Genomic DNA, 23810 nt, shown 5'->3' on the forward strand with positions numbered 1-23810 from the left:
CAAGTCAGAGTGGGACTCAACATACACAGGCAAAATGCCCATATAAAGAGACTTTTTGTGATAAAAAAAGTTTTGAGATAAGCTTAGGTACAATGTAGACCAGAGTAGTTACTTTTCAAACTACAGCTTTTTTTTTTTTTTTTTTTTTTTTTTTTTTTTTTTAACCAACTAATCTTTATCTAAAACTCCCCAGTCACAGAAATTGACTGCAATAATTTGTAAAATTTACCTTAATTGTTAACCTACGGTGTTTTATTTGGAATTAAAATGCAGCCATGTTTTCATCCCATCGGGTGGAATTTGTTAGATTAAAGCAGATATGCCTCTGGTAACTGTAACAAGGTAGCTGTAGCCTTGTAGAAACCATGTGTCTTATCTACTCACCCAGTTTCTTTCTACAGAGAGATATGCACCTCCTAACACAGCAATCTATCCAAGAGGGATTGTCTCTGTGAGGGCAACCCTCTTTCCACTGACTATGAAGGAAACTTGGTCAACTTAGCTTAAGAGACTACACTTTATATCTCAAATATCATGTGAGACAAGTCCCTCTCCTCATTGAAGCTCTGTTATCAAGATCCTTTTACCATGTAGACCTTTCCCACAATACCAACTCATCATTTAATATTACTTTCACATAGATTGCAGGCTCTAATATATCAAGACTAATTTCTAGCAGTCATTAAGCAACCAAAGTGAAATTATTTTAAGAACTCTTGAGATTAATTTCCTTACACTCTTAATGACATTCATTCAAGGTTCATGTTCTTTGTTTCCTCTTGCAATAATTTAAGAGACAAACCACTGCTGGGAACACTATGTGTCCCTCCACCCCCTCCAGCTGACAAAAATTGGCAGAGTTCAAGAGAAATCTCAGTGAATGGGAAAGAAAAAAATTCACAAAGAGTAATCACTACAGATATTGAGATTTATTGCTGATTTTCCCTTTCTGCAAAGCTGTCAAACTGCCACAGTTCCAGAAGGGGATTATCTCCACAAGCCCCTTGGCCTCAGTCCCCGTGCCAGTTCAGACAACATGATGACTAGAGACCTGTGTGTGGCAGCTTGCTGTTTACAGAACAGTTGGAGGCAAAATCCATCCTTCCACATCCTGAATTTATGGCAGGATCTGGGCTCTGACATTGTTTGGTATGACCTGCTGTCTGCTTCAAAGAAATGAAAAAAAACACTGGGGGCATCCTGTGGGGAATGCTGCTTTTCCTGAGTTTAGTTCCCTGTGCAAGAAGCTGCTACTGAGTGGTGCTCATACAGAGCCATCAGCATGAGACAGTGCAGTTTTTCCTTTTTCCTTTACCACATGAATCTGATATAGTTTATCTTGTGCTTTAAGGCAAAGGCTCCTTACCATCTTTGCCAACCATGTCGCTCCCTTACCAGCACTATTAATAGTATCGGTTCTTTTCCTAATCAAAAAAACCCCAGTAGATCCCTTTCCTCACATTGAGACGCACTTCTTCATTCCTGCTGCCACTTTTTTTTCATGATAGTGTCTCTAGGCTGCAAGTCAGCTCTTTTCCAGCTGGTGAGATCTGGTTCCTCTTTATGTGCCTGTCCTTTCGGTGTAAACAAGCAATGCTTCTCCAACTCCTCCGATCACAAGGCTGTAAACAAAGTATATCACAAATTTAGCGTCATGCAAGTCCTTCTTGATACAAAAAGGTATTATTTTACATACATATTCCAACCTAGAGACAGTAACCCAGGTGATTTTTTTCATTTGTCTTGCTAAGAAAATGCTAAAACCCAAAATATCTTATTTAAATGATCTCATCCGAAACTACCTTTCCTGTGTTTTAGGGCTGGTGCTATTCAGGGAAAATGCACAGACAGGAATCTAAATGGAGAAGGTTGCCCCTAGTTACAAGAATAGCTGCACACCTCTACACTAGCAAGAACAGGAAAGAAAGGCAAGAGAGTTTGAACCTTATTAGCCTAATGATTCCCTCCTGCAATTTCTGTTTGTGTTCTGTCCTGAAAACTTGCCAACATCAGGAGGAGATGTAAAGCCTAGGTTTTGTGGACAAGGTGAAATCTGGCAAAACCCTTTTGCACTGGGGAGATCCCATTGGCACAGTGAGGCCAGTAGAAACTCCTGCATTTGCCTCTCTTGGTGAGGTGAAAGGAGCTGCCCCAGCCAAAAAGGCACATGGGTCCAGGCACTTCTTTTCTGTGCTGCTCACAGCACAGCTGTGACACTAAAGCTGTTCCCCAAGGGTGAGCCTAGGAGCAGGGCTCCAAGTCAGGATAAATGGTTTTACAGAAACCTTCGCTGAAACATACTAGCAAGCCACTCAATGCGTGTAATAGTTAATAATCCCCAAGCCTCCTCTGTTATCTCTCACAGCTGACAGGAATATGGTAAGATGCTGACTCTTCTCCCCTTTTATAATAGTGCAAAGCTAAGTGTACTGACCTTTCATCTTAGCCCCATGGCTTAATTAGCTTATGAAACAGAAAAGCTCCTTACTGAACTTTATAAACAAAACAAACTTCTGTTAAGTTCATTTCTCTGAGTACTCTTTTTTTTCCCTTGGAAAAAAAACCCATGCAAAGCTGAAGGCTCTTTGGTCTAAGAGCATTACATTCACTTAAATCTTAGCTTTGGTGAGCTGTTTTAAAAACCACATAATTGCCCTTGTTCCCGAGAGGAAAAAAATATTGTATAACAACAGCACAACATCTTACAATTACACAGTAAACAGCCCTGGAAAGTAGGTGCTACAGACAGTCTGTGACAGCCCACGGAATAGCTTTGGTGTGGAATTACCAACAAAGAGCAAAAGGCTGCAAGGGCTGCAAGTTTTTCAAAAAGAGTCTAAACCACTGAGTCTGGTCACCCGCAATCAGTAACGTCTGAGTGCTTTTTTTCTGGAGAGGGTTAACCCCCATGTCTTATTTCAACTCAAGTTATAAATACATCCTATGAATTAATTCATGTGGAAGCTAAAGTTAGATAATGTATTCTTTACCTTAAAGAAAAAAATCAACAGAGCCCGAAATTTTTTTTCTTGTCTCTATAGTTACGTTGTTTTCTAAATTTTTAACAGGGACTTTCAAAAATAAACCTATCTCTGACATACCATTCTAAAAATCAGACTGGCACTTATGTACAAAAATAATAAACTGCCCAGCCTTGTTCTGTAAAAAGATGCCTGCACCTGAACTAATATTATATTAATATTATATATCTTACATCAGAGAAGAAGTAACCCTTTCTGAATGATTTGAAATCTTGGGCATCTACATGCCCATGCAGTCCAAATTACTAGGCAAATGGAAACCACTGTTATATCTTCAAGATGAAGCAGAGCAAAACCCATGGCTAAATGCCAACCCTTGATTTTACCTTCAATTTACCATCTGGCAAATCCTCCAGCTTCTGTTTGTAGTGGGGTGACAGCTAACTGCATTTGCCCATCGTTCAAAAATTAACAGATTATATTGTCCATGACTACACTGGAGCAACACTAAAATCCTCAGTGATTAATGTTCTCATGAGTGTTTTGCAGCTGCTATCATCCAACAAACTATTTCCAGAGTGTTGCTGATAAGCCAAGGCACTGCCAATGCACAAGCACTAACAGAATTAAAATTGAAAAAAAAATATTTTTGAATTATAACATTCAAAGTGTAATAGTGGCTCAAGGGCTGAAACAAATCATCTTTTAAATATACAGATGTGTTCATCATGATTAGAAGTTTCAGTCCATATAGGGCAGGTGGCATGTGTGCTACTATATGGGTCTGTGTGCTCACATTAAAAAAGGTACACATTAATAAAGGTACACATTCAGTTTTAGTGCACATGTCAGTGATTACAGATGTATAATCAAATAATCTAGCACACACATGACAGACCTGCACAAACACATGCAAAACACGGTGAAGAGCAGCAAATTAATGGCCTAGACTTAGGAGTGTTGTAGGTGCATCGATATCAGTTAAGTTCTCTGATTGCACAGGCTGCATGTATTTCCTAGAGCTAAAAAAAATGCACAACTTGCTTTAGCATTTGAGATTACACGTGCCTAAAATACAGATAGGAAGGCATAGTCACATATAAGTAAATGGGGCCAGTCTGAACTGGAAATTCTCCTTTCTCTAAGGCTCTTATCACACCTGAAAAAAGGATATGTTAATTCCATTCAGTGCAGAGCTGAATTTTTAGGATGGCAATCAAACTGAATGAATCATGAATCAAGTGGAAAAAAGGAAGCTTAATCCTTTTCAAAAATTAGTTGATTTTTATTTCCATTAACAAATCTGTCCTGAGAGACAAGTGGCTAACCCCACATTGAGATGTTATCTGCATGCCAGAAGCATTTAGGAGCATCAGCCACACTCTGTGATTCTCTTTCACTGTGTGCCATACAAACACAGATAAAAAACACTGCCTTTGACCAAAGGAGTCTGCACCCCAGCTCTTTATATTATGACCTAAAAAATTCAGGTTAGGTGATTTGTACTGTGTGGCCACATATTACAAATTCCAGATACAGTTTTGGAAAAAGTTTATTACCATTATTTTTCTCTGGTTTAATTTCATGCATTCACAGTGCACAGTGTGTTAGGGAAACTTGAATGCACCCTCTTGGTTAAAAAGATGCTGTCAGCAAACCTTGACTCCTGTGTTTTACTTCCAGTCCTGCCACTAAATTGCAGCATGACTTTGAACGGGTCATTTATTTGCCTATTGGATCCATTTGCCTCACTGTAAAACGTGCTGAGTGAATTGTGGTGAGGCTTAATGTCCAAAATGTCCGTGTTCTCCCACAGAGGCAGAAGAAACATTCTTCTATTACTGTACTGCATCCATCACTGCACACCTGGTTCTCCTTACATGCAAAATAATACTGACAGCAATAGAACTTGACATTTAAAAATATTTCCTCATGAACCACTCTGTGAAAATTCATCTTTACTGTTAAGCAAAAAGCTCATGTAGGCACTTACCAAGAAATTGTTAGTACATTGGCAGTCATGACAAAGAAGAATGGTGATAAGCTAGCAGTGATAACCTGTGAAGTTGAAAAGAAGGAAAATCACTTTGTGAAGTTGTGATATCACAAATGAAAACTAAAACACTTCGGCTGAAATTTAATTTCCATGTGTGCAGTCATATCTTCTTCTTTTAGTTGGAGAAGATAATATGACAGTCACACATCACAATTCGATTTTGACTCTGACAGAATCCAGGACACAGCAGAAGCAGGGCAGGGAACCAGAGCAGGGGATCCCTTGTCACAAATCCTAGCTGGCCTGGCCTAGAAGCCTGCTGGCTTTCACTTGTTGACAGCAGACTGGGGAGAGCAGTCAGATCCCAGGTTTGGAAAAACTTGTATTTCTGAGGAGGATGAGAGCTTGAAACGTGTTTATAGGTGTATAAAAACCAAACAAAAATTAACAGGGTATAGGGTTAAAAAAAACAACACAACTTCAGTAGGTTTATGTTACAAATTACCCCCAGGTGTCCTGGGCAGAGCAACTACAGACAAATGACTTTATACTTTCCAAGTACTGATCCCAGAAACAGCTAAATCCTGACATACAATGGTTTGTAACAGATCCCTGCTTCAGCAGCTACAGAGCTACCACATCTGCAGCCTGCGTGCAGTTTTGGATGTTTTGCTGCCAGATGGATAATGTAAAATGGAAAGAGTTCAAAGAACAGTGACAGAGTCATTAGATGGGGGGATTGATTTTCAGTCAACAGTTAGGATAAGCAATGCCTGTGGGAAAGGAAGACTTGGTAGTGGTTTACAAAAACTTGGGAAACACAAGCACTGAGGAATGAAAGGAACTATTTAGGTTAAGACAAAATTGCCCAAGGAAAAAGATGAAATTAAGAAACAAAACATTTAAACAATTATCAGCTAAGATTTCCTAATCATTGTTTGCCTAGTTGACTCCCAGGGGAGACAGCAGAAACTTCATTATGTAATCTATTACTTGTTAAAGCATTACTATATGTGCAGTAGGGAAGCAAATGCCATTTCAGAGTAGATTCTGTGCACCAGAGCTTGGACTTAAGAGTGGGTTAGTGAATACCTGCTACATTGGTTACAGACATATTTTAAAAGGCCGGCTCTGAATCTGCCTGGAGTGTAATCAGTGCAGGATCATGGTGATCAGTGATCAGTGGTAATCAGTGCACACATGCAGGAGTGGCAGGTGAAGAAGTGAAGGTTGTGTGTCCTCTCTATGAGTGTCCCACTCTATGAGTTGGGTGGAGAGGGGACAGCAACCTAAATGCAGCAGTGAGACCATGCAAGGGCACAGGAGCAAGGGTGTTCAGTGGGGACTACACAAGGAGTACCTCCTCTGGCCTCTTAGGGGATGTTTCCTACCGTAGGAGGATTCAGGTGTGCAGGTGGCTTTTTTCTTCCTAGACATTACCATAACTCACACCATGACTGTTCTCCATGTGCCTATAGCCCAGGCCCCTGTCAGAGGAAATGAGGCAGGAGGTAGAATTGATCCAGGCAGGATAACACATGACTGCAGACCCACTGCTCAGCAACCAAATTCCTGGTACCAGTACAATCACAGACACACCTCCTGATAAAAAGTTCATCTGACTTCAGTGTTTTCACACTGCCAGCCACAGCAGTGTACAACACAGGCAATGCTGTATAGCTCTAAGCCAACAGAAAAAGTGAGCTCCTGCTCCTAGGGAAAATCAAAAATATGTATCTACTCCTATAGCTTTGTATCTATACATGTAAGCAAACATGCAATTTAACATATATACTCAAAAAGGACTGACAGAGGACAAGGACAAGTCACAAACAGAGAGTTATGCTTCAAAACTCAAGATCATACTGCAACTGTGCACATTCAGTGGCCTATCTCATAGTTATTTGCAGCCAGAGAGATCTGACACCTACTCCAAACAGTGGAAGTTAACTATTCAGGTGCTGAATCTTTCATGCATTTAACCTAAAACCAGCTGTGAAGCTGACTAGCCATTAGTTCAAAAACAGTTCTCTAAAGTACATTTGTTCTAGTGGGTTGGGTTCTCCCCTTACAGTGTAGCAGATGCACTGACCTACAAGGAACCGTTTCTCATTTACTCTGGTGTGAATGATTGTGGAATTAACTGTACTGAGCTTATTTTAGGTTAATGCTAACTTATTACATTAAAATATACAATACCAATTGCCGACCATGTAAACAGAAACTAACAAAGGATGGCAGCTGTGGTATGTACAGAGAGTTCTTTTCCCTAAACTCATCTCCTCAAAGAAACTGAAGTGTTGTGTTTGAGAAGTGGCACAAGTTAAAGTTGTGTCACCCACTCCCTTGTTGAGTCCTGTTTATCAGAAACTTGAGAAGTGGCCAAGAGCAGAGAAACAGGCATTCAAAAAACCTCCAAAAACAGGCCCTATCAGAAACAATACACCATTCTACTGTGATCATCCCAAACCTCTGCAAAAATGCAGACTGTAGCCCTTTGGACTATTATAACTGAACACTGTTGTATTTTTGAGAAATTATGTAAGAGTCTCTCAGTGCCAAAGACAAACAAAATGTGGGTTGGAAGAGCACATGAAGTAAGTGTGTGTGTAAGGAAAGAAAAAACAAATCACAAACAAACCAAAAGAAAACACGTTGCTAAAATGTCTATCTTTGATGGTTTATCTAAAAGAAGAATCTGTTTAAAAATGAAAAACAAGTTTTCAGAGAAGCTAACAGTGTAATTTGTTCCAGGGGAAGAAGCTAAATTCTAGGGACACAGTAGAGAAGGTAATTTTCCTTTAAGTACATTTCAGTATTATCTGAAGTGTTTAAAGTGCACATTTAGTTTGAAAAAAAAAACCAAAAAACCACCTACACTGATGTTCAGAATGGCTTTAAAAAAACTCCAAAAAACCAACAAAATAAATTCACAATGAGCTAAGTGCAGTAATCTCTCTTTCTTCACTTTAAAGGTCACAGTTGTCCTCCTAGGTATTCAGATGCTTTAGCAAAAGGAATGAGCTTTCAAGACAAAAGAAAGCAAATTAAAGGGAAAACTAAAGTTAATGATTTCCAAATATATTTTGATGCTGAATCTTCAAGAGGTGGAAAGGAAAATTTTAATTAGCTGTAATATGCCTATTTTGAACAAAGCTCCCCAAGATTTTGACATACAGTCACTAATTCTATAAAATGATACAGGCTGGATGGTTAAGCACCAACTATTTTGGAAACAGGAATAGATCCATGGACTCTGCCTGCTTTTAAAGGAACCAGTCAGTATTACAAAAGCTACTTTAAAAACATTCATACCCTGAAATTTTCTTACAAAATTCTGACACAGCTTTCCATGATTAAGAAAAAGATTCAAGCGTAGCATAACTTAACAAAACATTTCCATGTGAGCTGAAATTTTCCCTGAGAAATCATTTCAAACCCTTCCTTGCATGAAAAATCAAATCAAAACAAAACCAAAAAATCCAAAACAACCTCCCCTCAGGATTTTTACTTAAAATAAATCAGTCTAAGTTTATTGTGTTGTTCCATTATACTGTAAAAACAAGATCCATTTTAAAGGAACAATTTATTAACACCTATTTGCCTTGATTCCAGCTATTTCTGTAGTTCCAATCACTGAGTTATTCACGAGTAATTTTAAAAATTATCAAAACTCTTGGCATTTCAAATTGTGCTTCCTACTTCAACCAAAACCAGTTCTATTTCTTTGCAATGTGTATCAGCATTGCAAGAAATCAGTGTATCCTTGCAATGGATACTCATCTGGGATTAGGTCTGAGGAGAATGGGTTTATCTCCTCCACACAAGAGATTGGGCATGAATAGTCAGGTAACAAAACAAATAAATACTCTGGTATTCTTCACATAAATACTTTAGTACAAGGGATGAACAGGAATCAGGAGAAAAAACAGAGAGCAACTCAGCCAGTTAGGTTTCAAACTTATTGGTTGCAGGTGATTCCCAAATTCAAGCCTTACATAAAAGGTGATGCCTCACTTTGGGCATCCCAATTATTCTGGGAACCAAAGATAGGCTAAGATGCCATAAAACATTCCACACACTGCTTACATTGCCATTTACATTTAACAAGCTCCTATCAAGGACAACATAGCACCCAACTTCAGGACCCAAAGTGATTCAGCCAATTCCAGAGCTCCAGAGTTTGCTCCTTACCGGGCTGAATTACTGCAGCTAGAAAAACAATGGCATCGTTGAAATGCTGGGTAACAGACTGAGATCCACGAAGCAGAGATATCCCAATGTGTGGGAGAACTTGTTGCACAGTAGGGACAAATTCATCACATTAAATCACCTTTGCACAGGAACAAAAGTAGGTATAAGAAAACCTGTGCTTTGATATGTCTGCCTTGTCTAAACCTGCTTTAGTGATTCCTAAGTGGAGGGAGGCACAATTATCACCAGCTTTAGAGGGTTCCCAAGGAACTTTGATAGACAGACCACTGCACAACTCGTGACATGAATGCTTTCCTCCTTTCTCCCTATCGCTTTATGGTCAGATAAGAAAAAACTTCCAAAAAGAGAGTAAAATTCGTCTCATAAATGTTGTTTTAAGAAAGTGGGGGGGGGGGGGGGGGGTTGGAATTTATTTTTAGAATAAGAAATTAATTTAGTTTACAGATAGCAAAATAAAAAATAAAGACTAGAGAATTTATTGCTGTAGACCTTAATAACAGGCAAGATAACTATTGAGCCAGCTTCCCTGTTAGATGTTTTTCTTGAACATATAACATCAGAAAACTCTGATAAGTGTGACATGTGGCTTGAACACAGGAGATGGCATTCTAAGAGTTCTTGGTCCTTGGCAATGCCCAAATTTGGATCCTGGGAGATAAAAAAATGTGGAACTGTGCATTCTTTGCTGCCTTGCCTTCTCCACTGACCAGCTGTGGTTATACCACAGCCTCTGGAGTGTCCCATCTTGATCAGCTCAAGCCACACATCACTGGCCAGACAGAAGTGTCATTCTTGACCAAGCTATCATGGATCCCTTCAATCCCTGACTTTACAATCACTCCAGAGAAAGATTTTCAGGCTGCAGAAGCTGGCTGTACTGTAGATTTTGAATATCTAGCATTTCTGAGTTGTTCAGGAACATGTTGTTTATATAGCCAAGAACAGAGATGAGGACATTTTCAAAATGTAGATTCTGATTTAATCTTTCTATCTGGAATGGAAAGATATGGTGGGGATTTAGTTCTGACATGACCATGATTTGTTAATATTACAACTCTACTTGTACATTCCATACAAAACTATGTTTTCTCTGAAACTTTTAAACTGCTAAGAAGTTAAATGTCATAGTTCTTACTGTGAAGTGAACACAGAATGCTTTACAAAAGTTTTCTTCAGTTTGTGTACACAGAGCCAATCCTTGTAACTTCACTTCCCCAAACTGCCAAAACCTCTGTCCTTACAAAAACGCGTATTTTTTCCAAAGAGACTGTTTTGAAACAGCTCATCAAGTTCACTCACTGTTCAAAATAAATAATTCTATTTACCATCAGGTCATCTTCTCAAAACATCAGGAAAAAGATTCTGATGTACGTAATCTTTGTTTTCCTTCTACTGTCGGAATTAATATCAAGCTTTTTATAGACATAATATTTGTTTTGTCCCTCTTCTGCATGGTTTAACCAGCTGCTAAGATAATCATCAAAAATCACCAGGGAAATGGATCATTGTTAGTGCCACTGAAAACAGCTACATCAAGATAATCCAGTACTACCAAAAAGATAAAAATTACAGTAGGCAAATATCAATAACAATACACTGTTTATTTCTTGAGGGAGAGCCACTGAAATAATTTCCCAGATTTCAGAGTTACATCTCTTTTGTACATATGTTTCCTTCAGAGTAAGCATATGTAACATGTGCACACAAAATGTTATGCCAGGAATGGAAATATGTCAAAAAAACCCTGAAGTCTTCAGAACAGAAAAAGTGAGCAACTGATATTTTAATGCCATCCTCTGTATTCATTAATTCACATCAATTTTCTAAGCTTTTAATAGCATTTCTCTTTGTTTACATACATTTTCCATCTCAAATGGTCTAGAAACCATTTCCATCTAGGTCTTCTCTGCTTTCCTTCATCCAAATTTAAGATAACACTGCCAGATGGGTAAATTCTCTGCACCTTAGCAAGAATACTTTCATTCACAGATATCCAGCAGCCACAGAACTTAATTTTAGGGCAACTTGGGGGGTGATGTACCACAAAATAAAAACTTCCCTGGAAGCTTTCAATTATATTGCCTATTGCAATGACAGAACTTTCAGTGAAATCATTAGAAGCTCAAAGGCTCCACACAAACTGTTTTTACAATACCAAGGTCAATCTCTGGTTAAAAAAGATACAGCAAATTCAGGCAAAATTCCTCTGATCAACTCTCCTTTAAAGTCTCCTCTCCTGAGATATTCATTTAGTTGTATTAATCAATAGAATGAAACAAAGTCTGAGACTTTTCAACTTTGTTCTGAGGGTCTGTTGTTAACAATCAAAAAGCAAGACAAAATTTGCTGCTTAATGTAAGGGCTTCAGGTGATAATGCAACCTCTGAAGGAGTACTGCTAATAAATCTAATCTAATAATAGGAAGGGTTTCAATCAGCCACACAACTTCTTCCAAGGAAAGGTAATGAAGCTTTAACCTTGAACCTCTAAAATAATGGCTCTTCCTAAAAGAAGCAGCAATGCCATGATCCTGCCTGAAAAGCTGAGGAGCCCAAACAAGGGAAAGAAACCATTCAAAGTTAAATAGATTGGATGAAAGCGGAAAGCAAAACAGGCTTCACTATCAATTCTGTCCATTAGTTTAACACTAACTCAAGCACATCTGCAGTGTTACCCTCAGCCTGACTGAAGTGCAGACATGCCCTGAGGGATTTCATCCCCTGACAGACTTCACTGGACACTGTCAGTCTATGAAATCAGCAGATGATGCAAGGAGTTTGTGCATTACAGCATATTTAGGTGCACATTGATCATAGGAGGGACTCTGCTCTGCTCTTCTGAAGGAAGAAAACCCTTTAACCCTTCTGAAATACAAGCTTTTCCTTAGAGGACAAGCCAGTGATGCTGGCACCATGACAACAGTGGCACCATGGCAACAGTGACAGTCAGTAACTTCCTGATCCACACAGCTTTGATCCAGCCACACAGAAGTTTTTTCAGCTGCTGTAAATTTCTTTGAGAATGTTTGTTTCATATTTCCCTAAATGTTTGCACTCATCTCCATCTTCTCTAAAGCACCTTTATTCTCAAAGGAGGTTTGGGTGACTCTCTTCTGCCCTTTCTTTATACTTTATCTTCCTCCTCATTATGGGCTTTTTAGCATTATAAAAGCAATGATGGTAAATTCCAGGGCTTAAGAACACAATTAATTCCATGTATTGTGACTCAAAAGCAGCCAAAGTCTCAACATGCCTTGGCAGTTGATATGCCTAACGATGCCTAACGATGATAAAACTTAGTTCTAGTGTAAATGAGTCTATTTGTTTTTCACAGCAATAGATTCTTACAAAGCTTAAATCACCTACATGTTATGTTTAAGATATAGAACACATTAAAAACAGAGGCAGAGGGTAGATCAAATGGCACACAATCAGCAACTTGCCTTCAAAAATATTTTCACAACAAAAGCAGGACAAGTGGTTGCCTCTAGAAAAATCATCAGATATTTTAGGGTGGTTTTTCTTTTTTACATTACAAATACTTAAACCAATAATCTCTGTACTACAGATGACTATTTCTATATATTAGCTTTTTGACTGCCATAAGAAAGTAGATTTCTTAATTAGCCCTAGTATGTGTTTAAAGGGAAGATAATCCTCTGCATTTCTGTGGCTAGGTACCCATATGCAGTTCCAGTATTTAAAGAATTAGGTATGCATCGTCTACTTTCTATCACATTTATGAAGATTTTTTTCAGTGTTGTTTTCTGTAAGTTCTTTTTGTTTCCATTAAATACATTATTCCAACCATGATGCTGATCCTGCAAGTGCAACGTAGGACCAAGAGGTGGTTGCATCCTTAAAGCTTCATTAAAGTAATTGAGCATCCTGTCTTACCAGATTAATACATGATTAATTTACAATCCTTTCAGATTAATATGCTACAGTAACTAGTTTTTAACCCTGAGCATCATGTGAATATCAAAACACCTGTTGAACTGCTGTCTAACTTTGTCATTTTTTAATTCCATATAAGACAGCAGTGGCCAAGCTATTGTGCTTGCACCATATGCATCTCATCAGCAGTTAGGCTGCAGGAGAAGATGAACCATTACGGTTTCATTTCATGCCTTTGAATCACTTCTAGAGGATCCTCTGCCTCCACCTTTTGAGGTATGTGGCACCTGTGTTACAGCTCTCAGCCATACCAAGACTTTAAACATAGCTTATAGATAGCCATTTTGACCCTTGGCCCTGATTTTCTTGTCTCTCCACTGTCACTCTCTTTTTTAAACTTTACAACAGCCATCACAAAGATAAGATGATTATTTTATCATATTACTGAAGAAACATCTTACAATGTTAAAGTATGGTAAGAAAAGAAAGATCTGTGGATTAGGGAGTGCAATTAATAGAATCTATGTAAAAAAATTCTCCTCTTATGAGAAACAGGATATCATGGTTATATTTACAATGGTCAAAGAGGAACAAGGCAAGACAAAACTTCTCCTTTTCAGCAAGACCTGCATCTGTCATTGTATAAATGTGTATATATATATGCATTTATATATAAACCTGTACTATATATACACACCACAGAAATACATTAATATACATGACTGATGAGATAGGACTGAACTATTACAAGCACATTATAATTTAATCTGCTTTCCTCAAAAAAAAGTGAGACATTTAAAGAAAATCAAAACCCTTTGCTCCTTGGAAAACACCACATTGGGTTGAAAACCATGGTAGGGATTTCTTTCTCAACATCAAATAGCCACTTCACACTATCTTCACTCAGACATAAAGATCAGACTGTCTGATCAAAGACAAAGCAAAAAGAAGAATCATTTGCCCTCTACTATTGGAGATAATGGCCAAAACATCAATTTCCCCTTCTAAGACCAAGAGCTCGAGCAGTGACACCAGTCTTCAGCCTATAAAGTAGCCATAGCACAGAACCTAACTTTACAGTACCTCTGCTCATATTTTAAATATTTCTCTTAAATGTGCCCATCTGTAATGCAGACACCGTTATTACTTTTGGAGTTCCAGTTCGAAGGACACAAAGGGAATAGCCTGCACAATCCTTGTAATCGCTATCCCTAAGCATGCTTTGCTGATATGGAAACATGATCTGCCATGATTCAAACAGGTGTGTGCACATGCACCAGCCTAACAGCATCTGTTCAGGTCAGTTCTGCAAACAAGAGGCACAAGCCATTCAGCTGAAGCTCTGTCACGTGGGGACAACAAAAGTCATTTAACAGGGGACACAAGAAGGCTTCTTTATACCAAATAAATTTGATTTTCTTTGAATTTGCCGAGAAGCATTTTGCCCATTCTTGCTATTTCACCAAACTTAAAACCCAACACCCCCTGCTTCCTGTAGATGTTTCATGCATGTTAATGCTTAACTGTACTTTTCCTGTATCTTTTCAGCCTGTCAAAGATTCTCTTTTGCTTATATGCTGCCTCATTACTGCAAAGGCCTTAAATGGTTTGTGACATTTAGCCTCTCCCCTGAAACCTCTAAGTTCAGAGGCTGACAGGGCAACATGATCCATCATCTTATTCATATTTTATGAATTATTAAATATTTGTGCAATAGAATAAGCATTTCAACAGCAACAAAAACAACTGGGGCCACAGGCAAAAACTGGATTGGACTAAGATAAGGTTTAATCAAGTATTGGATTATGGCAGAGAATTTGGGAGAATTTATGATTCTACCCTAATGCAGCAAGCCTGGCATCAGTGTGCACATGAGAGAAAAGGAGGTATTTCTATCTTGACTTAGTTGATACAAAAGTTACATCACATGGCATGCAGTTGATTAATCTTTCCTTTTTTGTCCTAGAAAAAAAACCATTTAATGTCTACTATTGCTGAAATTGTTCAGTCCCTGGAACCTTTTAAGCAGATCCAAGCCTGTAAAAAATATACACCTCTCTTTACTTCTACTCAGTCTCAATATTATCTTCTCTAAGAGACACTGAATTTTACTGATCAGTAATATGGTGCACTGTGTAAAACAATTATTTTTTCTATCTGTTTTGAGAAGTATTGATTTTCAGTTTTGGGCAGCAGTCAGCTGTACTAACCCTCTGCTGCCACAAAATGCCACAATAAAATACACTTCATTTTATGTTAAGCTCAGCAAGAGCTAGCCTTCTGGCATTCCAAGTTGTTCTTCATCTCATAAGATTATGAAGATAACTCAGATAAAACAACCATGATTTTCATTGTCACATTTAAGTGGTGAATTTAATAGCCAAACCAACAGCTTGCTATGTATATCTGGCAAGAAAGGAGATGGCTCCTTGGGAAGAAATGAGCTCAGCATCTGCCTATGCCTGTCTTCTTCCCAAGTGCGGGATGCCCATGAGTGGGCATCAATCAGGAATGGTCAGTGTAGCTGCCTTGCAGGAGAGGATGCTTCCAGACTCCTCACAGGTGAACCATGACCTCCACAGCAGCAGCTCAGTGGTGGCTTAGCTGGCATGCAGGAGAAAAGAAAAAGCTGGTGCCAGCAGACAGTGTGTACACTAGATAATACCTTCACAAAACAGATCAAAAGCCTCAGAGCAGTAAATGGCCTCTGAGAAACCTGAGAATCCAACAACAAACTTTTCCACATAGGCCTCAGGCAGGTGAACACTCACCCAACTGTGCACTCTGAAGTCACTGCCATAACTGGCCCAAAGACCCAGAAGGAGACAAGCCCAAGACTGATCACATCTGGAACCCTTTGCCATCGAGGGGGGTGCTGAGTGGGATGCTGCACACATTCTCAGAGATTGCTCTTTCCTTGCTAGATTGCCTGAAGGTCTCATGCTGAACACTGTAGACTGAGGCTGTTGTCAGTTCAAGATCTGTGCATTTCTTGAGTGCATCTTCAAATCCTCCTTGCCTCCAGTGTCACTTCTGTAAGAGAACAGACCTTGTGCATGCTGCCTTTTCTTATGTATGGAAAGCCCAAATGCTGCTGGAAGGGTTCAAGTGCACTGTGAGAACCAATGAGGATGCCCAGCTTAAGGGAAATATTTCAGTGAAAAGAAACGCAACGCGATTTTCCATTGTTAAAATCTATAGACACACCTGAAGTGCCTATGTTCCTTGTCAACATTATCAGATGTAAAACATTTTTCTGTCATGACTAATTCAGAACTCTGTGGAGGGTACCAGCAGTATCAAAATAACATAGGAAACTTTGGAATGCGTAATCAAAGTTTTTTAAAAAAAACTGTTAGCAAAAATAGCAAGTTTCCATCAACCTCTCTCCCAGATGACACTTACAGTTTTGGTATTTATATGCATGTATAAAGTCCATTTCCTATTGTATTTCCCATCTCACAGCTCCTTTGGGAAAACCTAATTCATAAACAAACAATTCCCAGAGAAGATAACTAAATCTCCCTACTGACCCCCTTCCGTACTACCCAACAATAATAACAGAGGCACAGTCTCTGAGTTGCCATTCTTTGGTTGTGTTTATGCTGTTTTAGTAATGATGTAATGGAAAGAAAGTGACATGCTATTATTACTATTATTGTGCTGAGGATTGCAAAGAAGAATTGGTTTTCTTTAGGGTTTTATTTTTCCACTTTAAAATGACAGCCTTTCCAGGGCTTTCTAACCATTAATTGTTACAAAAGGTCAAAACATTCCATCAGAAACTTACAAAAATATGATACTTGAAAAAATGTTTTAAAAAACATTTATACAGCTGATCAATTTTGAGCAATGCCTTTTATGAGCAATGTCATAAGGTTACACACTGTGGGCCTCAGCAGTCTCTGTGTATCCCATGCATGGGAAGACAGTGACAGAAGTGACTATAGCTGACTATACCCCTGGCCTCCCATTTCCTTCAAAAAGAGTCGGGGAAGCCTCCGCAAGCCATTCCCTTCTGGTCCTTTAGAACAACCATTCACAGCAACATGCATAGAGAGAAAGCTGGACTCTGCCCTCTTCCTCTCCATGCTGGCTGTGTATAGGTCAAGAACAGCCCAGAGGCATCCCCTGAGATTGTCTGAAACCTGTGTGACTTTGCTGAGTACCACATATTTCAGGAACAGAATGCAATCCATTTAGTCTGCCTTCCCTAAAACTCTATGGCTGTTTGCTGACTTTTATTGAAAGTCGAAATCTAAAAGGTGCACAGAGTTGGACTGAGAAATGAATGCACTTGCGGTTTGGCAGAGTTGTTTTGAGTTGGGGAACAAGAGAAAAACACAGAGACCTGTTTCAGAGAGCAGCAGCTAAAGTTCCTGAAGGAAGCCACCTGAAGTGGGACACCCAGTGCCTGTCATAAAGGTCAGGGCTCGAGATCTGTGAGACAGCCTGGAGACATTTCACCAATGAAGGCATTTAGAAATCGATAGGGGACATTCTGAAAAGAACAGAGAACCAGCAAAGCAGAAGAATGTGTCTGTATCTTTCTTGTTTCTAGAAGCCCAGCCTTAGCTAGCTTTGGAGAATTCTACATTAGCATGTTACAGAGTACACAGTTCTCCCATGTAATTTTGGCATTTACATCAGTGCATTAGCAACGGAAATGACTTCCAAAACAGTTCTCATTCTTTTGACTTCTCTTTGTCACAATAATGATTCATCTCCCAGCCTCCCCAGCCTCAGCTCTCCATATGCTAGTAACTCCAGGAGACTAAATAAAAACATGGGACCATTGGAATCTATTATGCAGAGGAACAAATAAACCTGCATTCTCTGCAATTTAAAATTCTTCTAGATTTCAAAAAAATTTACTTTCAAACTGTCATTTTGTACTGTCAGGCATATAGAGATGGTTTGTCAAGGCTAGGAATGAAAAAGTATCTTCCAAAGACATACTCCAAGCTCATGGTTCTGCCTTTAGCTTTACATTAAAGAATATGCCACTACCAAACATACACTTCAAATGGGTATCGTAATAGATAAAAGGAAACGAACTATCTTGGAGCATCTCTTAGGGCTCAAAGTTAATATCTGCTGATTTATTACTGGATTTATTATATTAAGCACAGCTGAAAATTATGCTGTGATACCACCCCCAAGTCACAACACATAACTTTGTGTGACCATGTCATGCCCAAAAGCTGTGTAGCTGGCTTTTCAGTGAATACACAATTGCAGACATTTACACCACCCTCACAATATTAAAATTTTCCATTACCTGGCAATCCAAAATATCCAACAAGTCTCAGCTGTTCTTACAAGACAGCTTCCTCAAATTGCAACAATGCCCCAGGGAGCCTGTGTCACTTAGCTTAGTGGCCATGTAGGGTACAATGAAGTAGTCATGGAGACTTATGTCTCCCCAGCAATTATATGGTGTAATTAGTTTGGCTGCTACAATGTAACTATGAAGCTGTCTCTATGGAAACTACCTGAGAACCGGTATTTTTAAGGTTTCAGCAACTAGCTTTTTTTACTACCCTTACAAGGCAGTGAAGTTCACACTGATTGCCTTCTCTGCTTGAAGCTCAGCTGAGAAATACATTTTCTTTTCCAAGATATTTGCATAGTCCCCACGGTGACTCACAGGATTCAACTAAGTGTAGCAAGAACAAATGTACATATTTCATACACTGAGGACCAATCACAAAGCAATAAGGATTTTTACAAATTTTAGTTGTCTTTATCCATACATGTGTACACATCAACATGCATGACAGTGCACAAGATGTGTAGACAGAATAAGTTCAATTCTACTTTTATGAAGCGCTTCTTGGAATCCTTGAAAACTTCAGGGTCACAGAACCTCCCTCTCTCAGATTAGAGATGCAATTCTAACCACACTGGTGCCACAAAGAGCTCCTACCAGGAGAGCCCAGATGGGTCTAGGACACAATTCTCCCTCTCTCAGGGTTTTGGCTTGCAGCTGCACAGTTTTTCCAGGTTGTGTGAGCAGAGATCTTGAGAGAGTCTTGCACAAAGTGTAGGATTTTTGCTGCCTGAAAATGCACTGTGTTTATGGAACTTCAATGGGAGTTTATGACATTTTTGCCTAAAGCTTTATGAGGTCCAAGCCAAGAAAGTGATGGAATTTTCTACCAAGAATCTCACTGTCACCTTTGCCTGAGCCAGTAGCATGCAAAGAAGACACTACTTCAGTCTACAATACAACCAAGTGGGCAAGTGCCAGAAAGCCAAACATATTCTTGTTCTGGTTATGATATATATATAAAATTCTTAAACAGACTTTTAAATTCCAGAATCCTGTACCATTAAGGCAGAGAAGAACAAGAGAGAGAGATTTAGTTCAGAAGGCACCCACGGTAGGACTCTTTTATAAATTTCCTGCAAGTAAATAGCCCTCAGCAGAATATTTTCTAGCACTTGCACGCTAAGCAGCAGTGAGAGAGGAATTAAGAGGTATACAAATTGAAGCACATGTTTTGGCAGAGGCTTTAAGATTGCAACAATGTGGAAAAGCATGAATTCATTTTATTTCTCTTGGTTGGCTTGCCTCTGGAGTTAGAGCAGATAAAATTCTGATGTGAAATGCTGTATGTGAAGAGAGGTGCAGTGAGTATAACAAGGCTAGGAGACCCAGACAACCTGCAATTGTGGCCTCTCCATTTTATGAGAAGCAGAAAAAAGTGAATTTCTGCTTTAATAAAAGCATCAGTACTTTTCCAACCATTAAGATGGACATCAATCGCTTTTGCACTGACACAAAGAGGGATCCAGTCTATCCATTCTCTTCAAGACACCGTGGGGAGCAAAGAAGCAAAACCACAGACACAAAATATAAGACTACAGGAGTCATTCTGAATAGCAGGAGGGATTCTGAACAGCCATTATATATTGGGGGGGAAAACTAAACCTGCTGGGGTATAAGTACAGTTGGTACACAGAACCCACAGATAAGAGATGCTTTCAGACACTCCTGCAAAGCTGCTTTCGCAATGTTTGGCAGCCAGAATTAAACACAGGATGACCTGGGGCATACACATCTCAAGTTAACAAACAAGGAACCAAAGCAGCTGTCAGAGGATGCTTTTATGTATTAGGGAGCCTCCAACACTGTTCAGATAAATTATAGGTTACATAATAGTGCCTGGGATGTTTATATAGAAAATAGTTGCATACTCCTGATCCAATTATTCTGTATTTCCTTCCAACCCATGCATAGGAAAATCAGTAAATCTCAATGCAACTTAATTTCAGGTATTCATTTTTTTTTCTCCAGGTGAGAGAGGAAGAAAAAGAGAATTCAAAATCCACTGACCTTCCCATTTGTTCTCCCTGTTTATAACAATCTGCTTCAATAGGCTCCTCCTGAAAACAAGCTGAATTCCCTACTACAAGTTTGTAAGGATAACACTAAATGTGATATGGGAATATGAATTCCTACTTACCCAGTATGTTGCTGCATTTTTCCATTCTATTAATAATTTAAATTAATTCTGCTGCTTAACTTTTAGAGACCCTAACAGGTTTCATCACCAGATACAGATTGGCAACCTTAATCAAAACAAGCTCACTGACAGCACTGTTAGAGCTCATTAGCATTCTCATCAGATGCTTCCGTCTGTATATATGAGCATCTCCAGTTTTTTCTTTCCAGTACATGACCCATGATACTAGCACAGCTTCCAAATTAAAACAAGAAATCTCAGTGCAGCTTCAAATCCTTGCTCTTCTGGGGATTAAATCTGTGCAAGGTTATGACAAAGCATTTCATACTTCTTGGACTTCTTAAAAACATTTTTTTATACAGATCACTTCCCTGATATTTTTTTTGCATTTCTCAGGAATGTGTACAGATATGACTAACACATACACTATTTGCTTTCACAGAAAAAGTGCAGAGAGCATTTTTCACTATAATTATCACACAGGACTTTATACCCAGATGAAACCTGTGCTTCTTCTGTCTCTGTACAAAGCAATGCTCTGACATGAAAGCTGTCAGAAATCATTACAGGGAAGAATTAAAAAACCTCATGCATTGATTAAGTTTTTGCAGCCAAAGTAAAGATCATAACAACAAGTTAGAACCCTGCTCCAGTTTTTAAGTGAATGAAAAATTAGAGGGCAGGGAGGCCAAATATGTGGGCTTCTCAAAGAATGTGTGCTCGGCTGTGCAAAGTCGAGCCGATCAGATCTCATGGTTAATTTATTGGAAATGAAGCTGTGACAACGATCTCAGCCCCAGTTCATCCATCACATAGGTACAAAGCATCCAAATGGAAAACAGATTTTCCGATTCTCTGCACCTCCCTAGAGGCCTGTGCTGCTGTCTGAGGACTACAGCATTCTCCTTTCTTGGCTCATTTGCAAGATAAACATATTCTGGCCTCAAATGCTGCTGCTTTCCAACTGCTGGTGAAAACTCCAGTCAGTCTGAGAGATTAAGAGGATGATCTAGGGCACTACTCAATCCAAGAAAAATGCTCATGTGGGAACGCAAAGCTGTTGTTGTGACCAGAGGTGGTGGTTTTTTTTTTTCCACTGGATCCCATTCTGCAAGTCCAGATACAAATACTTTCTATCTTTATTCTTTATCCACATTAACTTCCTTCCTTTTCCTTTTTCTTTTTTTTTTTTTTTTAGGGAGCCAGACACTTACACTTAAATAGATTTTTACAGTGCTAGTTAAATGCTGCTTTTCTGCACTTACGATGATTTAAGATGTGACTGACAAAGCCCTCGTACCCTGGGCAATGAGCTGGATCAGTATGTAGTTTAAACATTTTCAAGCACCTGCAGGAAGTGGTATTGATCTGACAGATGGAACTCAAATCTTAACTACACAGTACATAAATTTATAGTTCCTTGTAGATACACAGTTCCTTGAGAGAGCTTTTTGGGAGCTGGTAGATCAGTCCCTACCCTTAAGGCAAGCTGCACTTCAGCTCTTGCTTTCTTCCTGTCTGTGTCTGTCTCTGATTTGATCCCTGTTCTAAAACTGATGGTATGGTGCTTCCAAACTTTTTAAGCATTTACTGATTTCTAACCCCAAATCAGCTGCACTTCAGTACTTGGACCAGCAGTTCCTCCATGCTCCTCATGCATCCTTAGATGGGTATGGTAGAACCCTAAAGTAAGTCACATAGAAGCTTTAAAACACTAGTGGAAGACATTAAGGAAATTGCTAGTGCTGATAAATTTTTTAGGGCTACAACAGATCTCATGTCTTCATTATTATTGCCCTCTTCAAACTCAAGATAAGACATATATTTTGAGCACTGGGTTAGAAGCTACAACAGGAAAAGAACTAATTGCTCTGTTACAAAAACCTTCCAAGCAAGATAATTAAACCATGTACACTAAAAAGCACACACTTTTAAGGCTAAAGAACAGATTAAATTGTCCCAGTGACACAAGGACAAGTTTTTAATTGCTATGAAAACATATAATTTCATTGACAATGGTGGCTAGAACAAATTTTGTATCACTTATGTCTAGAGATGGCCAAACCTCCACAATTCTAGAAATACTTGAACTCTGGGAAAACTTTGATCCAGTCCAGACTTTATGGCTCTGATCCACTTCAGCTGGGATGGACCCAAATCTGCTTAAAATATATTTCACAACACATCTTTGCCTGCATTTTTTTCCAGTAGGTCATAGATACCACATGTAAAACCATTTACCCTCATTCACAACACCTACTAGCAGAGCCAGCTATTCCAATATCCAACCCCGAATGTTAAACAAAAACCAACAAAAAAGCCCCCAACAACCAACAAAAAACACCAAAACAAAACAAAAAATAACCCCCTCAAAACAACATCAACAACAACAACAAAAAAACCAAACAAAAATATCCCAACAAAAACAAACAAACCACCCCACAATCAAAAAAACCTGCCAAAACCAAAAAACCAAAACCAAAACCAAAAATACTCAAGAACAAGTTTTAGATCAGTTGGCTTTGCTACCAAGGGGCAAGAAGAAAGCTAAGGTGCTAAAATCTGAACAGTCAGAATGTTTGGAAGAACTTCAAACTAGTGAGAAATGCCACGTGACTTGTACAGTGAGGAACAGCTTGCAAAGCACAAACGAAGTCATATCACTTCACTCTTGTTGTCCCCAGAAAAACAGACTCATTTGACTACAGTTCCTAAAGAAGCATATTATGCAAATCTACAGTTTGTGGGGGAGGGGGGTTGATAATGTAACAATTTCATTCACTGCAGCAGGAAAGGTGAGATCACAAACCACATCAGAAGGTTGTGGTTTTCAGACGACCTAGCTGAAAGTGACAAAACTCAGTAAAATCTAACCAGGGAAAAGGAGCCTGATGCGCTCTTTTGACTGCATTCACCACAGAGAATTTAAAAACTCAGTTGTTAATATCTTAAATCATGTGCAGCCAGACCCCAGATCCACAGATCATAGGATAATTCCAGAAGGAATGGACTTCAGGAGGTCAGACTGGATTGCTTAGGGCTTTATCCAGTCGGGTCTTGTAAACCTTCAAAGACGGAAGCAGCACAGCCTCCCTGGGCAACCTCTGCCCTTGCCTGACTTATCCTTGGGGTGAAAAAAATTTCCCTTGTACCTAATCAGAACCTCTTTGTTTATTTTACACCCCTACACAGCACTGTGAATAGCCTGGATCTGGATGGTTTCTCCATAGCTACTGCATGGCTGCTGTTT

At 39.0% G+C, this 23810-nt stretch overlaps 1 protein-coding gene across 2 annotated transcripts in view; it reads right to left on the bottom strand.

Moving 5' to 3' along the window:
- Positions 1 to 914: 914 nt before the first annotated feature.
- TMEM241 (transmembrane protein 241) overlaps positions 915 to 23810 on the bottom strand; it is a 55447-nt gene continuing 32551 nt past the window's right edge. For both annotated transcript variants that reach the window (XM_066329880.1, XM_066329872.1), the window contains exons 14-15: positions 4975 to 5039; positions 915 to 1622 (exon numbers count right to left, since the gene is read on the bottom strand). In XM_066329880.1, the coding sequence (XP_066185977.1) occupies positions 1562 to 1622; positions 4975 to 5039 (126 nt within the window). In that variant the 3' untranslated portion in view covers positions 915 to 1561. The remainder of the gene's footprint in view (positions 1623 to 4974; positions 5040 to 23810) is intronic.

This window comes from Sylvia atricapilla, chromosome 1, assembly GCF_009819655.1.
Source record: "Sylvia atricapilla isolate bSylAtr1 chromosome 1, bSylAtr1.pri, whole genome shotgun sequence".
In the NCBI taxonomy this organism is placed as follows: domain Eukaryota; kingdom Metazoa; phylum Chordata; class Aves; order Passeriformes; family Sylviidae; genus Sylvia; species Sylvia atricapilla.